Source organism: Ruditapes philippinarum, unplaced genomic scaffold (assembly GCF_026571515.1).
Source record: "Ruditapes philippinarum isolate M1 unplaced genomic scaffold, ASM2657151v2 ctg1949_1_1_1_1, whole genome shotgun sequence".
Classification (NCBI taxonomy): domain Eukaryota; kingdom Metazoa; phylum Mollusca; class Bivalvia; order Venerida; family Veneridae; genus Ruditapes; species Ruditapes philippinarum.
This window is the reverse complement of record NW_026860101.1, coordinates 35440-58608: the sequence shown is the minus strand read 5'-3', so window position 1 is coordinate 58608 and position 23169 is coordinate 35440. Positions and strand designations below refer to the sequence as shown.

At 32.6% G+C, this 23169-nt stretch overlaps 1 protein-coding gene across 1 annotated transcript; it reads left to right on the top strand.

Annotated features, from left to right (window-relative positions):
- The first annotated feature begins 14799 nt into the window (after positions 1–14799).
- LOC132758903 (isatin hydrolase-like) lies at positions 14800–22677 on the top strand. Its single transcript, XM_060750612.1, has 5 exons — positions 14800–14977; positions 19160–19301; positions 19714–19907; positions 21367–21548; positions 21755–22677. Exons 1-5 carry the CDS (start codon positions 14800–14802, stop codon positions 22055–22057), a joined length of 999 nt encoding a protein of 332 aa, XP_060606595.1. The 3' UTR covers positions 22058–22677.
- Positions 22678–23169: the final 492 nt, after the last annotated feature.

Here is a 23169-nt window from a genome sequence, read left to right as displayed (position 1 = left end):
GTTACTGCAATATGCAATTGAATTATGCTAAGTGATGAGTTACTGCAATATCCAATTGAATTATGCTAAGTGATGACTTACTGCATTAGCAATTGAATTATGCTAAGTGATGAGTTACTGCATTATGCAATTGAATTTTGCTAAGTGATAAGTAACTTCAATATTCAATTGAATTATGCTCAGTGATGAGTAACTGCAATATTCAATTGAATTATGTTTAGTGACGAGTAACTGCAATATTCAATTGAATTATGCTCAGTGATGAGTAACTGCTATATTCAATTGGTTATTAAAGACCTAGCAATGAATGAATGAATGTGGCTGGATGAAGTTATTTATGATAAAAAATGCAGGTGTCATATTCATAAAAGAATAGAGCGGGATCTAAGCATGAAATGAAAACACAAAACAGTGAAGTGCCCTGCAACATCAATGTGAAGCTATGCATCTGGGGTTTTCCATGTGGATTTTTGTTCAGTTTTGTCAGATGTATTGCCATTGACATATTATTATTTTATTAATATGCACATTTTCAAGTTGTTCATTCATAGTTCAAAAGGTATTTGACCCTTAGGCCTGAAAGTTTATACAAGAATGTTGGTCAGCATGTATACTTATAATGATGCACCTTGGGGTTTGCTTGTTGATTTATTCAGTATTTGTAAAGTTCTTACCCTTGACTTAGTGATGGATTTTTTGCTTTCAACACGGGTCACTTGTAGACTAAAAATATTTGAGTTAATGTCCTTAACTTAGTTAAAATTTGCAATTTTCAATTTGTGTCGGGCGTAGCTCAAATTGTATTTAACACAGAGACATTAAACTTAATAGGAATGTTGGTCAGCATGTGCAGTTGTGCAACTTGGGTTTCGCTTGTGGATTTATCCAGTATTAATAGAGTTTTTGCCCTTGACTTTACGTTAATAAAAGCCATTTCATTATGTTGTGTTATTTATTTGTTACTTGAGTGCTCGAGTAAGAATCATCAAACTTTACAGAAATAATTATCTACATCACTGTGAAGCTCTTCACCTGGGACTATGCATGTTGATTTTTTTTTCAGTTTTGTTTCAGTTATTGCCCTTGACTTAGAATCAATTTGCAATTTTCAAACTTGTTCATGCAAAGCACAAAAAGAATTTGGTCAGCATGTGCACTTATGCACCTTTGGGTTCGCTTGTGGATTTATTCAGTGTTTGTTCTCGCCCTTTACCTTGTACAAGATTTTTAGTTTTCAACTTGTGGAACATGTAGCCCAAAATTATTAGACCTAGAGTCATAAGATTGATAAAACAGTGGAGTATGGGGGCACCCGTGTTCTATATACACATTTCTAGTTTTATATTAATTTTTGTTTTTTAATAAAATTAATATGATTTATATTTGACCGATATTTCATTTGTTAAATTGAAAAAAGATTAATATTCTAACATTGTTTTGAAGTAAAGGTAAATAAACAGCTAAACCTACATCAATATATTTACTTTCATTTCGAAGTTCAAAGTTATTTTATTTAGTTGTTACTTGCTTATTTTTAAGGGTTTTAGGGGTTTGTATCTGTGTGTGTCTTTTTTAACTTGAAAATCTCTTTAATGATAAAGCCTTAGTGAAACAAATTGAAGAAAGGTCAGTTAAGATGTTTTATGCATTTGTATATTGTAAGTAATTGTTTTCTCATATTGTCTTATTTCGGACATCTCAGTATATAGATGTTAGTCTGCGTCATTGCAAAATACACTCAAACTTTCATCTATCTCTCTGTATTGATATATAAACCATCTTAAATTGCAAAAACTCTCAGACATCAAAAGAAATCAAGTTTATAATTATAGACATATCATTGATAATAATAAGTATATATGTTTCAATTCTCACTTTAATATGTTGCATAAGTAATTTAATCATTGCATTCGAATCTGCATTTCTTTCATTCGTTAAAAATCGTCTTCGGGAAATAAATAATATTTAGGAGCTATAGATATATATCACTCTCTTAAATCTGTGAACGGTATATATACACATCCACGTAAAAGAACTACAAATGTTTCAACATGATCTAATTTTAAAATCAAATTAAATGTACTGTGAAGTCAGCTGTATCGACCATTCAAAAACTCACAACATTTTACTTGCAGATAAACCTTGAGCAAAAATTGATCTACATTATACGTCTATGGTTGTTGACATGTTATTTTACGACTAGGGTTGTTGACATGTTGACATGTTAAATATTAACCGCATCAATGAGTAAAATAATATATTATATTTTCTAGGTCGTTCAGTTTTTATATTAACACGTTTTAATTGTAGAACGAAAACGAGAAAGTAATAGCATAATTTGATATCCGTTCTGGATTGAAACATCATTGCGGTGTTCCTTTGATACAAGGAAACACGAAAATACAAATACGAAGGTACAAAAACTTAAACACGAAGGTAAACAGACGAAACACGACGGTACCAAGACAAAAACTACAAAGGCGAAACCACTACAAAAGCGAAACCACAAAAATACTAAACTTTAACGATGACATATGGGTTCGATAACGTATCGCAATTACGAGAACAGGAAATTGAAGTAGATAATTTTCGTGTTTTCGTTCTAGTGCCTTCGTACCCTTCGTCATGACATTTTTCGTCCAAGTATTTTAGTATTTTCGCCTTCCGGTTCTTTTCTGAATAACTATAATGTTTGTTATTATCTAACTCTCTTTCAGTGTAAACATCACATTAAAGTTTTCTTCAATTTTTGGTTTTATTTTAATCAACTTGCACGTCCTTCATTATCATGGTACGTAAGAATTTCCGTCTTCGTTCTATCGTGGTCCAGATTAAGCTATTCATTGCCAGTGGCCCTAACGAAACAATAATATTGATGCGACTCGAATTTATAAGAGAGGATAGTTTTCTCAGTGTAATTTATATGCATAAGATCACATTTATTATATCTGAAAATTGTAAGGTAGTGATAAACACCAGTCAGAAATTTGAAGAAAGAAATTGATACAATCGTCTATTTCTGCATGTTTTATTATTAGGATATACATGTATGTGCCATGATAAAAGCAGATGAATCTAATTGTCAGTCTTGAAATAAAAAATCCCTTACAACTACACATTTATAAAGTTTCAAATTCTTATTTAAAGGCACTCTATGTCTTAATAAATACTTTGTTCGTATTAGAAATGGCAAACACGTATTTTACAATGGGTTTTTAACATGTAAGATGCTTGTCATCTTAGGAAATTAAAATGTGAAATTATTTGCAATAAAAATAGCTAAAAGTAAACAAAATAGTATTTAGATTTCCATACAAACACAAAGTTTAATTATACTTGCCTAAAGGCAACAGAAACAAATGTAGGCTCAAGTAGTTTGTCAATGAGTAACTTTTTGGAAACAAAACCAATACTTTAAAAATATAAACTTTTTAGAAATAATAGTAAAGGCCTTTCTGAGGCATAATGAGCCTTTAAAAAATTCAAAATGGACACAAGTTCTCTCATTTTATGACACAGTTGTAACAGTTTGGTGCAATAGTTTGCAATATGAATTGGTAACACGGTTAATAAAAGTCATAAATCTATAAAAGCCATTATTCTGTAAAGGCTTCGACAAAACTCGGTTATTTTCTTTTAAAGAATACTTTATGTTTATTTCGGAATATAAAAAAATATCATTTAGACGTAGTTCGTTGTAAATATTGAATCCGAGAGAAAAAATATTTCAATGATAGGTCTTGATTAAATTGAAGGATTAGATATTCATTGTTTACACGTTAAACGCAAATGCAATAGGTCATGTTTTATAAATATCAGTTCATTTACATTTAAAATAATATGTACAACCCACTCCTTTTTTTAAACTATGAAGAAAAAGATAAAGATGATATTTAACAAAATGTTAAAAAAAATAAGTATGCAACGCGTCAAATTCTATTGAAGCGTATGATCATGAAATTACAAAATATAATATTCAATGATTCATAGAAAATGATAAAAGTTACTCTGCTTACACATAAAATAGCTAACATAAATATAAGCTATAAGCAAGTTCAAAGTAATGATGAAAATGTTTTGCTGGAGAAAGTTGTTTAAACCTCTGAGCTTTTCAAAGTATAAAAATAGAATAGAAAATGAAATCATACTACATGTATTATATTTTACTTGCAATATAAAACTCATCCATAATTTTAGAAGAGAAATTGTACCACTGTAGAAACTAAGATGACTGGATGTTTCTAAATTCAAAATTTTACTATATCACGTTTAAATGTTGAATTCTGCTTAAGCCGGTGCTAGGGTGCGTGGACGGTAACTTGCACTTTCCAGTACCGTCCATGAACAGGCTCAATCAAACCGAGCCTGCAACATTTTCAATTTTGCCGTGTTGGGCTTTCTTTAGGGATTCTGTATTTATCTATTTTAATATTAATTGGTTATCCCTCAAACTGATTGTTTAAATGATTATTAATCTGATGTTGTTTTAAATGGCCATATCGATAAAACATAATTTTATACTTATTGAATGAACCAGGTCTATATTTCTACATGTACAAAGAACAGAACATGATAGAGATTAAACAAACACATGGAGATATTACTCCCACAGAATTGGTATTCTCGTCATCTTCTTCATCATCAATGAAAGCAAACACTCTGGTCGGTCCGCCGGTTCCGTCTCGAACTTTCATTGCCCCCAGCACAATGGTCGTGTTACGTACTGGTATACTATCAAGATTTGCCACGTATTCCATCAATGGGACATTGTTAGGTTGGACATACATGTGACATGGATATACTGGGGGCTGTGCTGGGTCAGTTGAAGGTGTGTCCACTCCAAGAACGTTAATCTAAAATGGAAAAAGCAAAGAACAATGAAACTATTTTAATTGTTTTATTATTATTCAAAAGACAAATGGATCTAAGTATATATTTCTGTGTTATACGGTATTTGTTCTACATTAATAATCATTAATGTATTTGATATTCTTGTTAACGTTAATCTTGAAAGTAAATAACAATTTTTCACGCTGAACACGCTCTATTTATATGCTTGTGAAACATCATCTCCGCAGTGAATAAAACAATAATTCCGATTGGCTAAAATAATAAAACATTTCTTGAAACTGATTTTAACTACACCTTATGAGCGTCTGTTATTTGAAGTAAACTTCCATACAAATTATTGAGAAATTTGATATTGAGTTTTGATGACTTCCCCCAATAAAGCATAAACAGTCTGGTTTCCTGGCATTGTCATATGTATTGTTCTCTACGCTTTACAAAAAAAGAAAGATCTTTAATGGAGCAATGGATTGAACTTAAAAAGTGAACGGATACTGTGATAGAGAATGTTGTTTCTTTGAATGATTTGTCTTGCACAAGGGAATGAATAATATCTTTGAATACAGATCAAAACATCATAGAATAAAGACTTTAATTTTGCTTTAGACCACAATTTCTTCACATATAAACGATTCACCTAAAGTGATAGTTTAGTTTTGTCCTGACTCCTACGAATAAATTCGAAAATAGTAAAGACAAGCTTAAGGTAGTAAACATAAACACATGCCTGTCGCTCCTGTAACAACATTTGACAAGCGTCTGGACTCCAGCCAGGGAAGTTGAATGACGTTGTGTCTGTCAGATTATCTGTTCCAAACACATGCAATGCATTTGGATACTTGCTTGCCCAACCAGAGTTCATGTTTACGATCGCATTTGGTGGTATTTTACCATGTTCCCTTTCATGATCTTATAAACCAAATAAAAGGTAAAGGAGAAATGGTTTATCTCTTTCAAATAATAATGTAATGATTAAAGCAGAAAATGTGATTTAGTTATTCTTTATTCTAAATAACATTCAAACAGAACATAATGCCAGGGCTAAAATTCATTATTTAAAACGGAACTTTGTACTCAAAATACTTGTTTTCATTTTAAGACAGACTATTAAGAGTTTTCTAAAAAGTTTACAAAGAATCATATCTCAAATGTTAAATACAATAATTATAGGAAAGTGTTAGAGTTTTTTACGCAACCCGAAAGATTCCGGTTTATTTGCCTTTTGCAATGTCCGGAACGTTTTAATCAATAAGTCTAAAATTGATAAATCTAAATGATCGGACAAAATAGGTAAATCAAAATGGTCTCACCTAGAATATCATCTACTGTTACAGCATAATTAGGATTGACCTTGACCTTATCTTTGACGTCAATCACAACACCAGGACCATATAGTCTCTCTGGTGGAATCTGCTCTAACGACTGACGGCCTTTAGCAAAATGTAATGGTGCGTCAATATGGGTTCCTTGATGCTCATAATATTCCATCTTTCTAATTTCCAACCTTTTGCAGTATTTTTTAAAAAGGAAAAGAAAAAAGACATGAAAAGAATATCATATAAAATGTAATCAGATCCCAGTGAGGTGAACGACTTACGTTTCATGCATGCATGCACTTTCACTAAAATACTTCATGCTATTTGAATTCAGCTTATGTCTCAAATAATATGTTATTCAAGTACCATGACGAGGACGAAATCACTGTGTTTCGTTTACTGAGTTTACAACAGTTTACTTCCATGTATTATCTATGTAAAAGAGTCCCTGTAATGATATATTGAATGATTCAGTGTTGAAGAAGTACAGTATACTCAGTACCGAACATGCGACCTTGGTTTAAGATAACACAGCACGACTAGTATAGACATGACTGACAAGACAGTATTCTCTATCTTAATGAGTGTCTTTCTGTATTGCGACTTTTAAAATGAACTCAAGCAAGTTCGCAAACATGCCAAAAGTGACGAGGTAATTTCTATAGATGTGACGTAAACCATTTTTTAAAACAAACTTTGGCCTGCGTGTTCGGAAAAAATATAGTACAATAATACAGGCTAGTAGCAAATGTCTTTGACTTTGAGGGCTATTTTATTTGGAATATTTTTTATGCATAGTGAGTTGTTAAAGCTAAGGAGAAAAATTTGTTTCTGTTTCTTTAGTTAAATAACTTTTAGTCGCAAATACAAGTGTCACGCACGAAAGTAGAATTGCGATTCTTCGGAATAAAAGGAACCGTCCTTGACTAACTGACTATTGTAAATGGGATAATGTTATTATAAAATGAAATGTTGAGACATGTACATGTACATCTTCTCAACAAATGTGTCCTTTTTACATTTTGCAAGATATGTAAAATAGATATGATACGCAAAATACAAGACGTAATGCTTGTAGGACATTGACGGAACAACATTGAAATTAAGTGTGCGGGGCTACCTTACTTTTATATGTTTTACAAATCCTCACACAGAATGCTTCGATGATGTCAAAAGGCGAAAGAAACCGATACAACAAAAATTGCGATATTATTGAAAAGTAAATTATCTTATACTACACCAAAAATCATTTTTAGAGATAAAACAAAAACGGTTGCACCCTTAGTTCATGCGAGTGAAATGATTGCAATCTGTTTAAGGATTCCGATTTGATTAACGCATTGAACCAAAATCATTTAGCAAGGCAAATGTTTTTTTTTCTGTCCTGATTGTATAAATGTTCTATTCGCATGTTTTAAATAAAAGTCCATTAGATGTTCTATTACTTCACACATGTATATCTTCACAATTTTCTCATAACTAACTTTAATAGTAAAATGTAAAAAAATGGAACCAAAATGTAAACAACACAATCCATGTGCCTTTCAAATTCTGTGTAGAGTAAATGGAAGGGTAGGGTAGATCTTGTCAAAGATGGCTGGTGTTTTTTAGTTTTCCAATGTATAGACGCAGAATGAAAAGTGTACACAAACTTCATTTAAACTTTACATGATCTAAGAATTTGATATTTTTAGGGAAACAAGAATGTGCCACTGACTTCATTTTCAAGTTATCTGCCCTCTAATCTGAAATTGAGTGTAGACATCTATATATCGGATGTAAAATTATTGTCTGAATTTTAAAAAAGTATACTTCCAAAAGCTTGTATGAAATAACTATGGTAATTAATTGCCTTAAAAGCGAATGACGCATACACAAAGTCATTGCTACACAGATAAAACCCAACTTAAAATAGCAAAATAACAAATTATTCTGGAACATTTTTTTCTGTTTACGTACATTATTCATGTGTATTAAATAACAGAGATATTCTCTATTACAACTTTTTCGGGAATCAGTCAAATAATAATGAAATCAATATAATTTTTCGGTGATGAATTTTATTAAAATATTTCATAAGATATAGATTTATACCCTTTAATAAAATCTTCAATGCTTCAAAAACATGCAACAACTGCTGGTTTGCGTGATCAGTAAATGCACGTTTTCTTTTCAATAAATGAAAACATGTGTGCGTAGTTGTGCAATAATATAGTTTTCTTCCTTCCTTTTATGTCTATATATTATTATAACAAACACCATTAAAAGGAACTCCACAGATGTTTTAAACCATAACATTTGTAAAACATACATATATGAATGAGACACTTAAAACTGAAATACAAGAGAGTGGCAATAAAAAGATATGGTCAGAACTAAATTAAAAATCGAAATTTAGTACACTACATGGCGCGATTTGAGTTAAAATCGATTAAACGCATTTCATTTATGTTATTTTGTAGATGAAAATTATCACTCTGGGAAAACGGAGTGAGCGAATGGTTTGAATGTTCGACCACAAGTTATTGGTATGAACCTATATGAAATGATATAAAATCTTAAAATCTCGTAAATACATTTCCATTCGTCATGCCATAAAATCTTGGAGAAGTCCCTTTGAATTGTATTTATTATAAAAAAGCATACAAAAACATTTTTAATCTAAAAGAACAAAATTCAGGCTCCGGACAAAGTTCTCCAAATGAAGAAATTAAATACTCACCACATGTCATCAAAGTATTGCCCTAACACCGTTGTCATATTATAATAGACTAAATTTTTGACGCCGAGATGTTCAAGTGGATAGTTGGGTGCCTCTCCATCAAACGTGTGGGTGAGATCTACGACCTTTCTTGATTCCACTGAACTCAAAACAATAACACATACAAATATGATATACATGATCCTTTTGTTTAAATCTTCAAGATTTTTCCTCGTGTTATGAGTATGTTGCCAAAGTTGAAAATAAATTAAAAACGCCCGGATTTGAATATTTTTCATTTTATTTTTCGTTTTGATTCAGTCCATTGATCATGCTTAGCGACTTAATATCTTCCATTTGGTTTCTTTCTTACTTTTTTACAACCTTCACAAAATGAATAAATAATTTAATCAATTTTTATTTCTGCATGGTATATTAAGGGTATGTATGCATCTCGACTGGTTTTAAGATTGCAAATAAGATTTATTAAAAAACATATTTTTTAAACTTTTAATGGATAGCAAGATAACAAAAGCTAAATAAAAGTTTTAGACATTTTATTCACACGGATATTAAACAGACTCAACTGAGGCTTTTTTACATGGCCGGACGAAAAAATACATGTATTTCCAAATTTATGTTCCATTTTATGTAAATCATAAACTGTGCAAAATGTCAGATCATTTACAGACTCTGTTAATTGTGCTAATCGTGGACCTATGAGCCACCATATTGACCGCACCCGCACCCAAACCTCTTGAAAAGCTTTTAACTTAAATCTGACAGAAATTTCGCTGCTATTATGACTGAGACAGCAAATAACTTAAAAGAAGCATTTAATACACATGAAAGATATTGCGATATTTGGAAGTTTACAGTCAACATTTCTAAACTTCTAGTGTCACAGTCATACTGTTATACTCGACAATAAGTAATTAAAATCATATAATTTGAATCATGTTTCATATTAAAATTGAAAACAACGTCATAAAAGGATACCGCCATTTTAAGATAAGGCCTACAATGCAAGATAACCTTAAAGTAGATACAGACAAATGTACATGATGAAAATGCAGCCTTTGTACTAATTCCACCTTTGGATAACTTTCAACTTGAAATGAGACAAATTGTCACTGACAGCAAACGATATCTGAGGTTGTCTGATGTTGCAGGCTTGCCTATAGACCATGTTCCAAGAGGACTTGCATGTGCGTTTCGAAAAATATTACAATCAGATGGGACAATTACCGCCACAGCCACTGGATAGCCTTGTCCAAGCTTCCCTCCATGGCCAGCACCAGATGCAACTGGAAGGGGTGCAGTCATACCATGTGACTATAAAATTCATACTAATGAACAAAAAGATTTTGAGTTATTAACAGATGTCCGAAATTTCATGCTTGAGAAGGAGGCAATGAACATCAATTTGTTAAATAACAATTAAGAAATGCTCACAAAGGAGGTTTTTATTTTGAAATACAAAATATCAACATTTCAATTTTATTGTTCAAGTGAATAAATGTGTTTAATTTGTTAAATTCTATCAGTTTGTAGCTAGTAAATGCATATATATAGAGAGACAAACTACAAAGTTTTACAATTACATATTAAGTATGTTAATAAATTTTAAAACTACAGAAAAGTATATGTTATACATGATAATCAGAAGTTATGATGTGCCAATCATGGCATGACTCTAATAACTGCAAAAACGCTGCATTCATTACGTAGCACAAATATGGCAGAAAAATTCTACAGTTTCTAATGTCAAAACAGCACGGTGATAATCATGACATTTCGGTATGCATGACACATGTATCCAACTGTCACAAATATCGCATTGGACCCAACTATTTGTATCCTCTGTAACTTTTTTTTACAAACACAAACAGTGATCTGAATTAGAACCTGCAGTGAAGGATAAAGCCTTGTTTGCTTTAAAATAGAGAAAATAAGAATCCCTAAAGAAAGAAGCTTTTTTGGTTCACGTCATATCGACACAGTATAGTTCATATCGCGACGTTTCAACCTTACTGTTGGAGGAAGACCTCAGGTGCCCTTCCGTGCATTATTTCAGGCACGAACGGGCACCTGAGTAGAACCACCGACGTTACGTAAGCTAGCTGGAGAGCTTCCTCACATGAAAGAATCCAAAGTCACAGTCAGGGATACGAACCCACAGCGGTGAGGCGCAAGTGGTTTGAAGTCAACGACTTTAACCACTCGGCCACGGACGCCCCAAATATGTGAAGTATTTGGCAATGTACCATACATTTAATATAAATTTCGATCTGATAATTAGTAACCAGTCAGCCTGCATATAAAACAGATTTTATCCAATGTTGTTTAAGTTGTTTACGGAGGCTTTTCACATATTTCTTAATTTTCCTTGGGTTTATATGTAACAGCAAGTTTATTCCATAATGTCTGTTAAATCCATTTATGTCATCCTAAAACTGGATGTTACGGCAGCATTTAAGACAAGTCTGAATATTTAATTCCGCCGTTGTTAAAACCCTTTAAATGATTTAATTTTGTTGTGGAATATTGTAAACATTACACTCGATACGCCATATTTAACGTTGCATCCTGGGATGGTATCTACCATTTTGGGGTAGCTTTCATTCTACCATTTCAGGGTCGGTTATACCAATTCTTGGTATTTTACCCTTTTTTGGTCATTTCTACCACTACCTAGTATAAAAGCAGCAGATTCTTGGTTACAGAAAAACTTCAGATATTAACATTCTTGGTAGTAGACGTACGTTAATAAGTCTGCTGACATCTTAAAATAAATGTTAAGTTTAAGTAACAAACAAGTCAAGAGAATTATATCTAGTTGAGTTAAATACAGAGTTTAGAACCACTATTAGAATTTTATATAACTTAAATATAATAACATTAAAGTAACTGATAGAGATTCTTACTTCACTGTTTATTGAAGTAAATCTGGTAACTATTGCCACTGCGGCGTAAAACTGATACACGTAACACGGAGAGGTTTGGTTCATCAGGACTAAAAATAATCTTGAAGGTGTAGTGGAACTAAATTAGTGTAAGGTGATTTGTAAGTTGTCTTGAATTATTTTGAGAGCTGTTTGCTGATATAAATTCATGATTTGTTTAACAATTATTGTTATTGGAAATATTAACTTGCTGAACAAATTTTATAACTGTTAACAACGGTGTTGCCTGATTACTATTAGATGGGTTGGAGATCTACACATCACCTGAGTTCAGTACCTGATTGTATTAATACCTTGAGTACCAATATAAGGTTAGAATGAAGCGTATCCATCATTCTTAAGAGTCCCCAACCCACTAGACCGTAACACAATTTTATGGTGGCAGCGATGATATCTGCTATTCTATAGGCAGGTCCAGTGATTCGAACTAGTCTCAGAAGAGAAACTTCATTTCATCTTTACCGGAAAAGTTTTAGGTTAACATACTTTAATTGGAATTTTTGTTGTATTACAAAACATCAGTTAAGATGAGCAGTCCTTTACCTTGATAGTTGATAGTTCTGGTGAGATTACCTTTAATATTCCAAATGAACAAGGGCAAGACGATATTTACATGGGAAATATTGATGCGGCCTCTGATTGTGGGTCTACTGATGTAAGTATGGTTGATGAGGCTATTTATAAATCTAATATAAGAGATGCAAGTATTAATGATCAAATTGAGAGTAAGGCTACTATACTTAAAGATGTTGTTAAAGAATTAAAATCTATAAAGGCAGACCACCAGGGCCAAGGTAAAGTATACAGTAGTACCATCAATGTCAAAATGTAGAAGAAGACATTGTGCAGGAATTCATGGAAGGTCTTGTAGATGAAGAAGTAAAATTTGAGATAGAATTTAACAAAGAAACAAGTAAAACTGACGAAGCGGTTTATTTTGCGGTGACCTACATAATTACATGTAAAAGGCATATAAAGAGAAAGTAGAGGACATTTTCAAGCCCGCAGAGCTGTACAGCTAGAAACTAATAAGGAAGATACAAGTAACCCCAACAACAAATACAGAAATCATAAGGCTGACCAAGGTGATTATTTTTAACGATGGGTATAAACAATAAAAATAAATGCTTTTAAATTAATAGTAATTAATTAATCTGGAAATATATAGTAAGTAAATACCACAGACTTGGCGCAAAAGGAAACAAAAATATTTCAGGACAAACATTTATTAATCGACATGTTGTGTGACATATCAAAGCATTCTGATGTATTCTTCTTTTCGTGGTATTCGATATTCGAAGAAGTTCGTGCGACACAGTGACATCGTGCCAAATGAAAAAAACATGATAAACAAGATCAAGAAGGAAAGGCGGCGTTAAATAATTTTTAATTGTTAAGAAATTTAAAAAAACACAAATAGGTAATTGAATAACAGGCCCACAAAGTGAAAGGAATAATAGGCCTACAAAGTGAAAGACCAAATGGGAAGGGGACAGGAGACCGGGGGGAAGGGGGTGTAATATCAAAGAAATACAAACAAGGGGTAAAGGGGAAATACTTATAGTAGACTAGAAAACAACAAGGGAAACAAGCAAAAGTGTCACCAAAACAGTATGAAACAACATAGACATACATCTGAGGAACACAGAGGTGTCATTAAAAAAATGGCAGTTTTTAAAAAAAAAAAGACCAATTTTACTTGACCCGTAATAGGGAATGCAGCTTACCATAATAGTTTATTCATTATTTTATTCAAATCAAACATATTCAGTAAGAATTTCGTGGATTTCAATGCATTTCTAAGATAAAAATATTTTACCAAAAGATGAGCATAGTATATCTTTAACTCATTATGTCATATATGTACTATGTTGGTCGTTCTTTTGCAGAAATATGCTTGGAAGAAAGCCAGAGATGGAACATCGGCGATACCGGTGCCAGGTGTGTGGTAAAGAAGTTCGAAAGGGTCGGTTAATTGGGCATGTACTGAAGTACAATATTCCTATGGACTGGGTACCCTTCTCGTGTAGCTTTTGTAACTTTCGTTGTATGGACAAGAAGACCCTTGCAAACCACTTTAATAGTTACCAGAGGCATGAAGATGAAGTTTTTAGATCTGGAGTAACAAATTTCGCTTCCGTTTTAAACAGGACAGAGAATCCCGTAAATGCAGAGGCAATGATACTGACTGTGTAACTGGATCTGCCAGACCTGGATTTTGGTGACATTGAATTATCCATTTTCGATTTGCAGGACCAAACGAAACCGGTGCTCCCTGATTGGTTGGCAAAATCTGATATGGCCACACCAGCTGGACAGTTGCATACGCCAAATCAAAACTCAAATAGGGGATTCCTTTCAGATCAGAATTCGTTAACACCTTCGGCAGTGATATCAACACCTGTAAATGCTGTAAGGAATTCCTGTTGAAGACTCAAAAATGTGCCTCTTCAGCCATCGTAGTAGCTTCAACCCAGTCAACCTAACCACTAGCTAATTGGACTCGAGGATTTGCAGCAAGTGCAAAATCCTCTCAACCTATATCTCCTTCTGTATTAACATTCGACACGCAGTTGTCCTTACCAGCTTGTAACAAATTGCCGTCAAATTACGTAACAGCTTCTTCTACAACTTCCATTCCTCTTCTTTCGTCAGAAGTACAACCTTGTTGCCTACTTTACCAAATCTGACACAAGCACAAGCTGCTATTGAAGCTGCATCATTCCCGCAAAAGTCAATACCTGACCACCGTGTAACTGTGTCATCAGTGAAGCATACATATCTTCAGGATAAAGCTGTCTATGTTCTTAGTGACTTGTTAGATGGGTCCTATAAGTATGATCCTCCACTCCAAGAAGGTCGCAGGTTGAGCTGGAGCCCACAGAAGGAAAAGCCCACAACATATTTTTCAACCTCATCTCAGACAGTCAAGACTCCTCCATCTGATGACAAACTGAAGAACATCTGAATGGGTATCCACTCTAATGGGAGAGTACTCCATACAGTCAACAGGAATTTGAGGTCGATATTAGAGGAGTTGAGGAACATCCATGGTATATTTGCGTCTCTCGAGAGAACATGTACCAAACGTAGCAACTATGATAGACCACCTCCTCTACCAGCAAGGTCTTGGTCCCCTAACAACAGTAAATATAACTCGTCTGCTGAAAAAGAAAACATGAAAAGTGCTGTCAAAAAAGTAAAAAGGAATTCATCTATTTAACGACGTATATGTCAAACTTATATTTCGCCTGTCATATAGAGAATAACATGCTACTGTCTTTTGATATCAATTTTATCAGGCGAGGCTGATACGGGCAGAAAGGGCTCGGCTTTCTGCCCGTATCAGCCGAGCCTGATAAAATTGATATCAAAAGACAGTAGCATGTTTTTCGATTTATCATGTAACACATAATAACTGTCAAAATAACAAAATAATCTACTTTTAAATAGCGAATTTCGTTAAAAAGGGGAATTTTTGTTCAAAGAAATAATTCTTGAAAACAAATTCCTCCGCCCCTGACACTTAGAATTTGTAATTGGCGGCCATTTTTTTTTCGACTTGGATAAAAGATACAACAGAATGTAGGCATAATACGATTACATTCTTACCTTTAATTTAAACATCGATCGAAAAATCCGCTTAGAATCACATAAACTAAACTTTACTGCAATTTTTGTCTTGACTTGTCAAGTTCAAAAGTTCACGATAATTTCAATCAAAGAAAAGTCAAATCGGCAATCAAACACAAGCTACACAAACATGCGTCTTATTTTTTAAACGAAACAATTTGTTCACTTAAAATAATAATCCGGCGAAATAAAGTAAACACTTACAAATTCTCATAGATAAAATCGTCAGCCTGTTTGTTATGATTACATGTATAGTATGACGTGAACATCGATGATGTCATTTGCAATAAAAATTATGACGTCACTTCATTTAGTTGGTGCTAAAACTATTCGCTATCTAATTTATTCGTAATTGAAATCGAAATAATAAATAAATAAATTTCGCATATTGATTCAAGACTTGTAAGGGTATGAGATTACATTGTAGAATTCACATGCTGATGAAAATGCTCGAATATAAGCAATTGAAAAAAGTCCGTTAAAATGGGCGGGGCTAATTTTTGATATCAGGTTACTGACGTGATATCAAAAATAATTATCAGGCAAGTGTTATCGGGCAGTTACCATAGCAGTTGCATGATAAAATGTTTAGACGGGTCCGTTTTGTGTCTGTCAATGGCAAGAGGACACAAAAATGGTAGGAAATTTTATGGTTTTTTTTTCAAACGGATCTATAGAATATATGACCATTTAAATTCAACAATTGAAATATAGATAAAATGAAACATAAATAGGACATTCTTTCACATAAAGTTTCAAAATATACTTAATATAGTGATATTTGATAATTATTTAAAGTGCTAAAACAAAATATGATAAACAAGATCAACAAGGAAAGGCAGCGTTCAAAGAACGCAACCCCATGCGACCCAGCAACAGGAACCAGTGGCAAGGAGCCCAGGTGGACCCCAAACACAGGACAGGGCACAAGAGAGAGGACGGACAGGCCAATCACTAAATGATAAATAATTTGTAAATGATAAGAAATTCAAAGAAAACAAATAAATGATTGAACAATAGGCCCACAAAGTCAAAGGACACAGGGGAAAGGAGACCGGGGGAAGGGGAGGGGGTTAATCAAAGAACTAAAAACTAGGGTCAAAGGGAAAGATACTTACCGTAGACGAGAAAACAACAAGGGAAATAATCAAAAGTGTCACCAAAACAGTATGGAACAACATAGACATACATCTGAGGAACACAAAGGGGCACCGCCTTGGAACGGTCAGCAGCAAAATAATGACTGCTGGGGAGTTTAAACCGGTTAATCGTGCACCAAACTTCGCTCTCAGTTCCACCATGTACCTTAATACAAGACAGTGTAAATAAAATGAATCCCCGCTTAGTGAAATTCTAACATTTGGTACGGTTACAAAAGGTTTAATAAGTAAAAAACCAAAATGATCATGTAGAAACATATATAAGTAAACCATATGACCATAACAAAAGTACTCATGTTCTAAAAGAAGACATAGCAACAAGAAAATCACCTACAAGGGCCCGACGAAACAAGGCAGAAGACGAACATTAAGACAATTCAGTCCCAAAGGGCTTTAAGAAATGTCCATCATAGAGTCTTCCAGATGTACTCAAAAGAGGAAGACGTAGTGTCCAACTATATAAGGGTCTTAAAATAGAAGGGTCATAACCTCTTTTAATAAAACGTTTAATGATTTTAGTAAAAACAGCAGAAAAATTACCATGACCCAAAATCTAACAAAGTTTGCAAATCACATCGCCATTAAAACCAGACTGGCTAATCCCTTGTCGCAGAAGAGTTCTTAAATCACTATTGAATTTTGAAATTAAATCAAAATTACGATTGTCAAATTTAGTAAAATATTTCCGTAATTTATGATAACGGTAGCCCTGTTTTAGAAGCTTGCTTGTAATAAAAATATTCCGCTCGTTGAAATCTTTACGTTGCTACAAGCTCTAGCGAATCTAATTAACTGAGAAACATATACCCGTAAGATGTTGCATGGGGTACGTCTCCATCTAAATGTGGATAATTAACTATACAAAAGTCAAAGTCATCTCTTTTATCAGAGATTTTTTTGTGAATAGAATTGTTGTTGATAGTAATAGGAAGATCCAAAAAATGATGTACTAAGATTTCAAGAGTTCGTTCTATTAAGTTGTAGTTCATGCGGATCAGACACCATTTGATCAAAATAAGATTTATCTAAATTAAAAATATCATGGTATCTGGAGGTATTATTAAATGCGACTATAACATCTAATTGTTTATCTTCAGAGAGACTCAACATAAAGTCTCTTTCATAGCAGTGCAAAACAAATCGGCGACCAGGGTTTCACAATTAGTTCCGATAGGAATTCCTATGATCTGTTTAAATAAGGTATTACCAAACCTGACATAAATCTTGTCTGAAAGAAGAGAGAGTGCTCTACAAACTTCGTCAGAGGTCCACATAGTTTAATATACAACAATATCGTTCAATAAACTGGTGTTATACCTACTATAAATTTGTACGCAAATTCCATTGAACAGTTCTGGAAAGTGATGAGACTCGTTTAAGTGAACTAATCGTGAGTTTTGATATGATTTTAAAGTTTGTTTTACATTAACAGTTTTGTGTCGTTGCATGACACCATAGAATTTTTGTTATAAAAAACCTTTAGGACATTTTGGAGTGTAGCTTTGATGTTACATAGAATATGTGTGGCAACAGGAGTTTAGCCAAATGTCCTAGGGGGTAGTGTAATACCCCGGTATTATGTGACACTTAGGTGTTTTGTCTAGTTTTATGGAAAGTTAATTCTTTATTTTAACATATGTGCGGTTACTGCAAACGTAAACAAATCAATTGTGTTATAACTTTAAACATGTTAAAGATAAATTACCTGCACATTTGTTGTGTACCACCAGTATATTTTGCTGGTTTTCTGGTAATGTTCTGGTCATTCAACATTGTAGCCTTTATCATAGTTTGACAAGATTTCTGTGAACATGTGAAGTATTTGGCAATGTACCATACATTAAATATAGATTCCGATCTGATAATTATTGACCAGCCAGCCTGCATATAAAACAAATGGTGCTTGACATTCATCTTTCCAGATTTTATCCATTGTTTATGTTGTTTACGGAGGAGTGGTCAGTTACTAAGAAAATTTTACATTCCAGAACCAAATCAACTAAAAATAACTTTCATACAAAATAAATCATCCATCATTCAACTTGCAAAACCAGTTCAATCACCCATTTAAAAATGGAACAAAGACAAACATGAACACATAACACCACAAAAGATTTTGTTTGGCCTTTAGGGGAAATAACTACCGGATTATTATTAAAAAGAAGAAACTTTTTCAAATTTAAAACCTTATCTAAATATTTTTTGCTGACTTTCAAAGTTGGGCTGATATTAATTAGATGAACATGTCGTAGTATGATAATGTGTTAATAGAATTGAAACCAAACAAATTTTTTAAAATCTATTCATCTTTTTTTCCATTTATTAAGCGAGTAAAAAATGTGTCTTCAACCGTTTATCTATCGTTCATGCATTTAAATGTGATATTTTGCAGTTGTAAATGTAAAAATTAGCCCGAGCATTTCTTTCATACTAACGATCTGTTCATCGTCTCAAAAAACCTGGCTTGAAATACAAAAAAGGGTATTTTTTTAAAAGCTTAACGCAAGATTTGTATAGCTTTAGTGGAATTTTCAGTCAAATGTCGAAAATTGGATTTAACGCATCGTTTTATTCGTGACGCCCCGAAGTTCCCACTGGGATCTCTGGGTTCTGGCTTAGAAAATCTTGTTTATTTCAACGTGACGACATTGTCGGAGCAATATTACGGTGATATGTGGTAACGATTTTTTTATTTACTGAATTGTGTCTCCTAGCAACATTGAACTATATAACGACTTATTCCAGTTAAATGATCAAAAGTATATGTTAAATAGTATCTTGACTGCGAAAGGTATTTTAATTAGAATATAAAATAAAAAAATAGAATATAAAATGCCAGAGAATTGGTTTAGATAATAAAACAAAATAGAAAAACAAAAATAAATGTTATTTGTGTTCATCTTTAAGTCTTAACGTTAGAGAAAACTTTATGAAATATTAACATTCTGTATATATCTTATCATATTATTAGTATGAAAATTGATAAATAAGAAGAATTGGTAACACGGAAAATTGAAATTACTAAAAAAAGATAGACGCAGAAAAAAACTTTTCAAACTAAACTGATTGTTTCATATTTGTATCGACAGGCTAGAAGCTAGAAAAATAGAGTTCTATGAACATCAAGGAACCCATATTGACGCACCATTGCATTTTGGTAATGGTCGACAATCTTTAGAGCAGATTCCACCAGAAAGATTATATGGACCTGGTGTTGTAATTGACGTCAGAGACAAGGTCAAGGTCAATCCTGACTATGCTGTCACAGTGGATGATATTCTTGGTGAGGTCTTTTCATTAAGTAAAATTATTTATATATAACTCGACTCATATTCATACTTCTGAAATGAAATTTTTATACATCTAATAGCTACTGTAAATTATCGTCACCAAACTTTTATGGAACTAGATAGTTAACGCATGTCTTGTCCGACGGCAAAAACTTTTATTATTTAGTAAGTAAAGTATTTGCAATGTCTATCGTTTTATTTTGTGAATATTGACTTGAATTATAAACACACCTGTCAACTGGTTGCAAGTACATCATTTGCGGTTAGAAATTGTGCGCTTGGTTAGTTTTTTTAATCTGCTATCAATTGCTGCACAAAATATCATAGACAATTATGTCTATAAAAAAGAGACCACAAAGAAGTACATATCTTGGTAATCAGGTTAAAACTGACATTTACTCGCTACATTAACAGATTGTTTATATCTGTGCCAAATGAAACAAAACAACTGATAGGTCAAAATTATCTCATGAAAATTGCAAATTGCACTTCTATGCATTTTGAATAATTGATAATTTTAGAACCATTTTATGTAAGAGAGAAGTTTTAAGAGGAAAATACACTTATAATAAAAAAGCAAACAAATGTTTAGATGAGACCTTTCTTTGCTTGTCTTTCTAATTTTGTATTAGTTACAAAGCATTCTGTGTGAAAAAAGTATTCTTGAATATGTTAAGTACACTTTAAGAAATCTTTGTAAAGAACCAATGACTAATAATTTTCATTATGAAAAAATGATTTTGATGTTATTCATTTCCGTAACAGCTGGTTTTTAATAAAGACAAGACAACGCTTTATTTATCTACAAATTTTAGTCAACCTAATTATTAACCTTATATCATAAAGTTCATCTTAACTTATCTTGCGTTATGTACATATGGTTGTATAAGGTAATATCATATCTAGTTATTCTTACAGGATGTAAATTTTATCATGCATACAAAGTTTTTGTAAAAAATAACAATGTTTTTGGGGTTCATTTTATAAATATGGCGTGATGTGCACGCGTAAGTGGATATTGTAGGTCATTATTCAGATTATAAGCAAGTAGACCAAGTTTAAAAACATTTAAATTCTGTAAACAGATACTTAATGGTCTTTTTAAATTTAAGATGCAGTCAATTTTGTTTAAGTTTATATTACATTACAATGAAATACCCGGTGTTTAGCTGATGTTACGTATCATTTCTCTAGGTTGGTATAAAAAGAATAAATCGAAGGAATAACTTGATTATATTTGCATCTTTATTCTTCATTCAAACAATGGTTATTGTAAGCACTAGCATTAATATTGACCTACTCTGCAGCTGCCTTTTGTAACAGCTCTCGTACACAGTTTTCTAAATGATAAATGTTTATTACTTAATCGACCAATTTATCATATATTTCTATAAAAAAATATGAGACAATGTAAATGTTGATAGGTAATACATTTGATTTCTAATAAACCAGAACATGAAAGAGAACATGGTAAAATACCACCAAATGCAATTGTAAACATGAACTCTGGTTGGGCGAACAAGTACCCGGATGCACGACTAGTTTTTGGTACAGCCAACGTTACAGATCCAAGTTCCTTCCACTTTCCTGGCTGGAGTCCAGAAGCCTGCGAGATGCTTTTACAGAAACGACAGGCATGTTTCTAATTTTTTTTTATCAACCCCTTCTTTTAAAGATGTCATATTCATTCATTTCATATTAAAATACAAATGTAGCTTTGACAAATTAAACTTAATATGCCATATAGATTTCTGTGAAATTTCGAAATAATATCCCCGAAAAATTTGTTTTACCTATCTCGACCAAAATGTTATTTATGTCGTTCTTAATTTCTTTCAAGATTAACGTTCTTGGAGTGGATACACCTTCAATTGATCCAGCACAGCCCCCGATATATCCATGTCACATGTACCTCCAACCTAACAATGTCCCATTGATGGAATACGTGGCAAATCTTGATAGTATACCTGTACGCAACACGACCATTGTGCTGGGGGCAATGAAAGTTCGAGACGGTACCGGCGGACCAACCAGAGTGTTTGCTTTCATTGATGAAGAACATGACGACATGACAGATTCTGTAGAGACAATATATCCATGGGTTTATTTAATCTTTATCATGCTCTGTTGTTTGTACATGTAGAAATTAATCAGAAAATGAATTTAAAGGAGATACGTAAATAAATATACTTTTGACAGAACACGAAACACTGATGTCACTTGTATTTATATGAGCTATAGAACTAAATCAATATTCGTATATAAATATTAGAGCTATATACATTTTTTTACGACGCTGTCTGTTACTATGCAGTATCGATAGGATGAAGTATTTCTAACAGAAAAATCGAAAGACAAATAAATATGTTTATGTAATTTTACAAAATATTAGAAGCTAAGAACGTTTCATGGTATCAAAATACCACATACAGTTTATCCTTACACAATTTCAAGTCTAGGTAAATTTAAGCGACATTATTTGTATCTTCATATATTTAATTCCAGAGATTGATAAGGTAATGCAACATATATTTTATTCTACAGTTAATAGTCATATAGTTCAAATGTAATGCGGTGTAATGTGGGATAAGTAGCATTCTTTATAGACAGCTAGTAAGTTAAGAAGTTTTGTTGACACTTATAAAAAGGTTATAACCTATCTAGCAGAATTTTGCAAATAACACAAGCATGAATATATTTCTTTCAGCTGACAAAATATTGCATTAAAATACGTCCTACGCAAATTATTGTTGTGGTTATCATTTAACAGTATATCATAAAGTAAAATGAATGTCCATAAATACTAAACGGCTAACATTTAAAGTTATGTCCTTTCTGTGAATGCATAATCCAGGTAACTTGCAAGGTTATTAATTGTTTTGATATTTGTGATTGGCATAAGTTTATATAAGTGTTTTGAACTTCTGAATTGTAGGTCATCTAAACAAGTATGGCTCAAAATCTTTCTACATAAATTTGGATTATTTGGGCATATTAATTTGAAACGATATGCTGTTTCTACTTAATTTAATTAACAGTTCCGACATTTTCTATTAATGATATTAGCTGGCAGTGATATTTGTTAAAGAACTGAAAACCAACCTATTAATTAACTTAAAATTGAATTCATGAAAGAATTAAGACACCATTGAACTCTGAAACAGCAGAATTAAGAAGTGAGCTCTAGCTCTACTTTGAAAGATCAAAGAAGACAGTTACAAGCTGGACTACAAGAAAATCAACTTGAAGTAGACG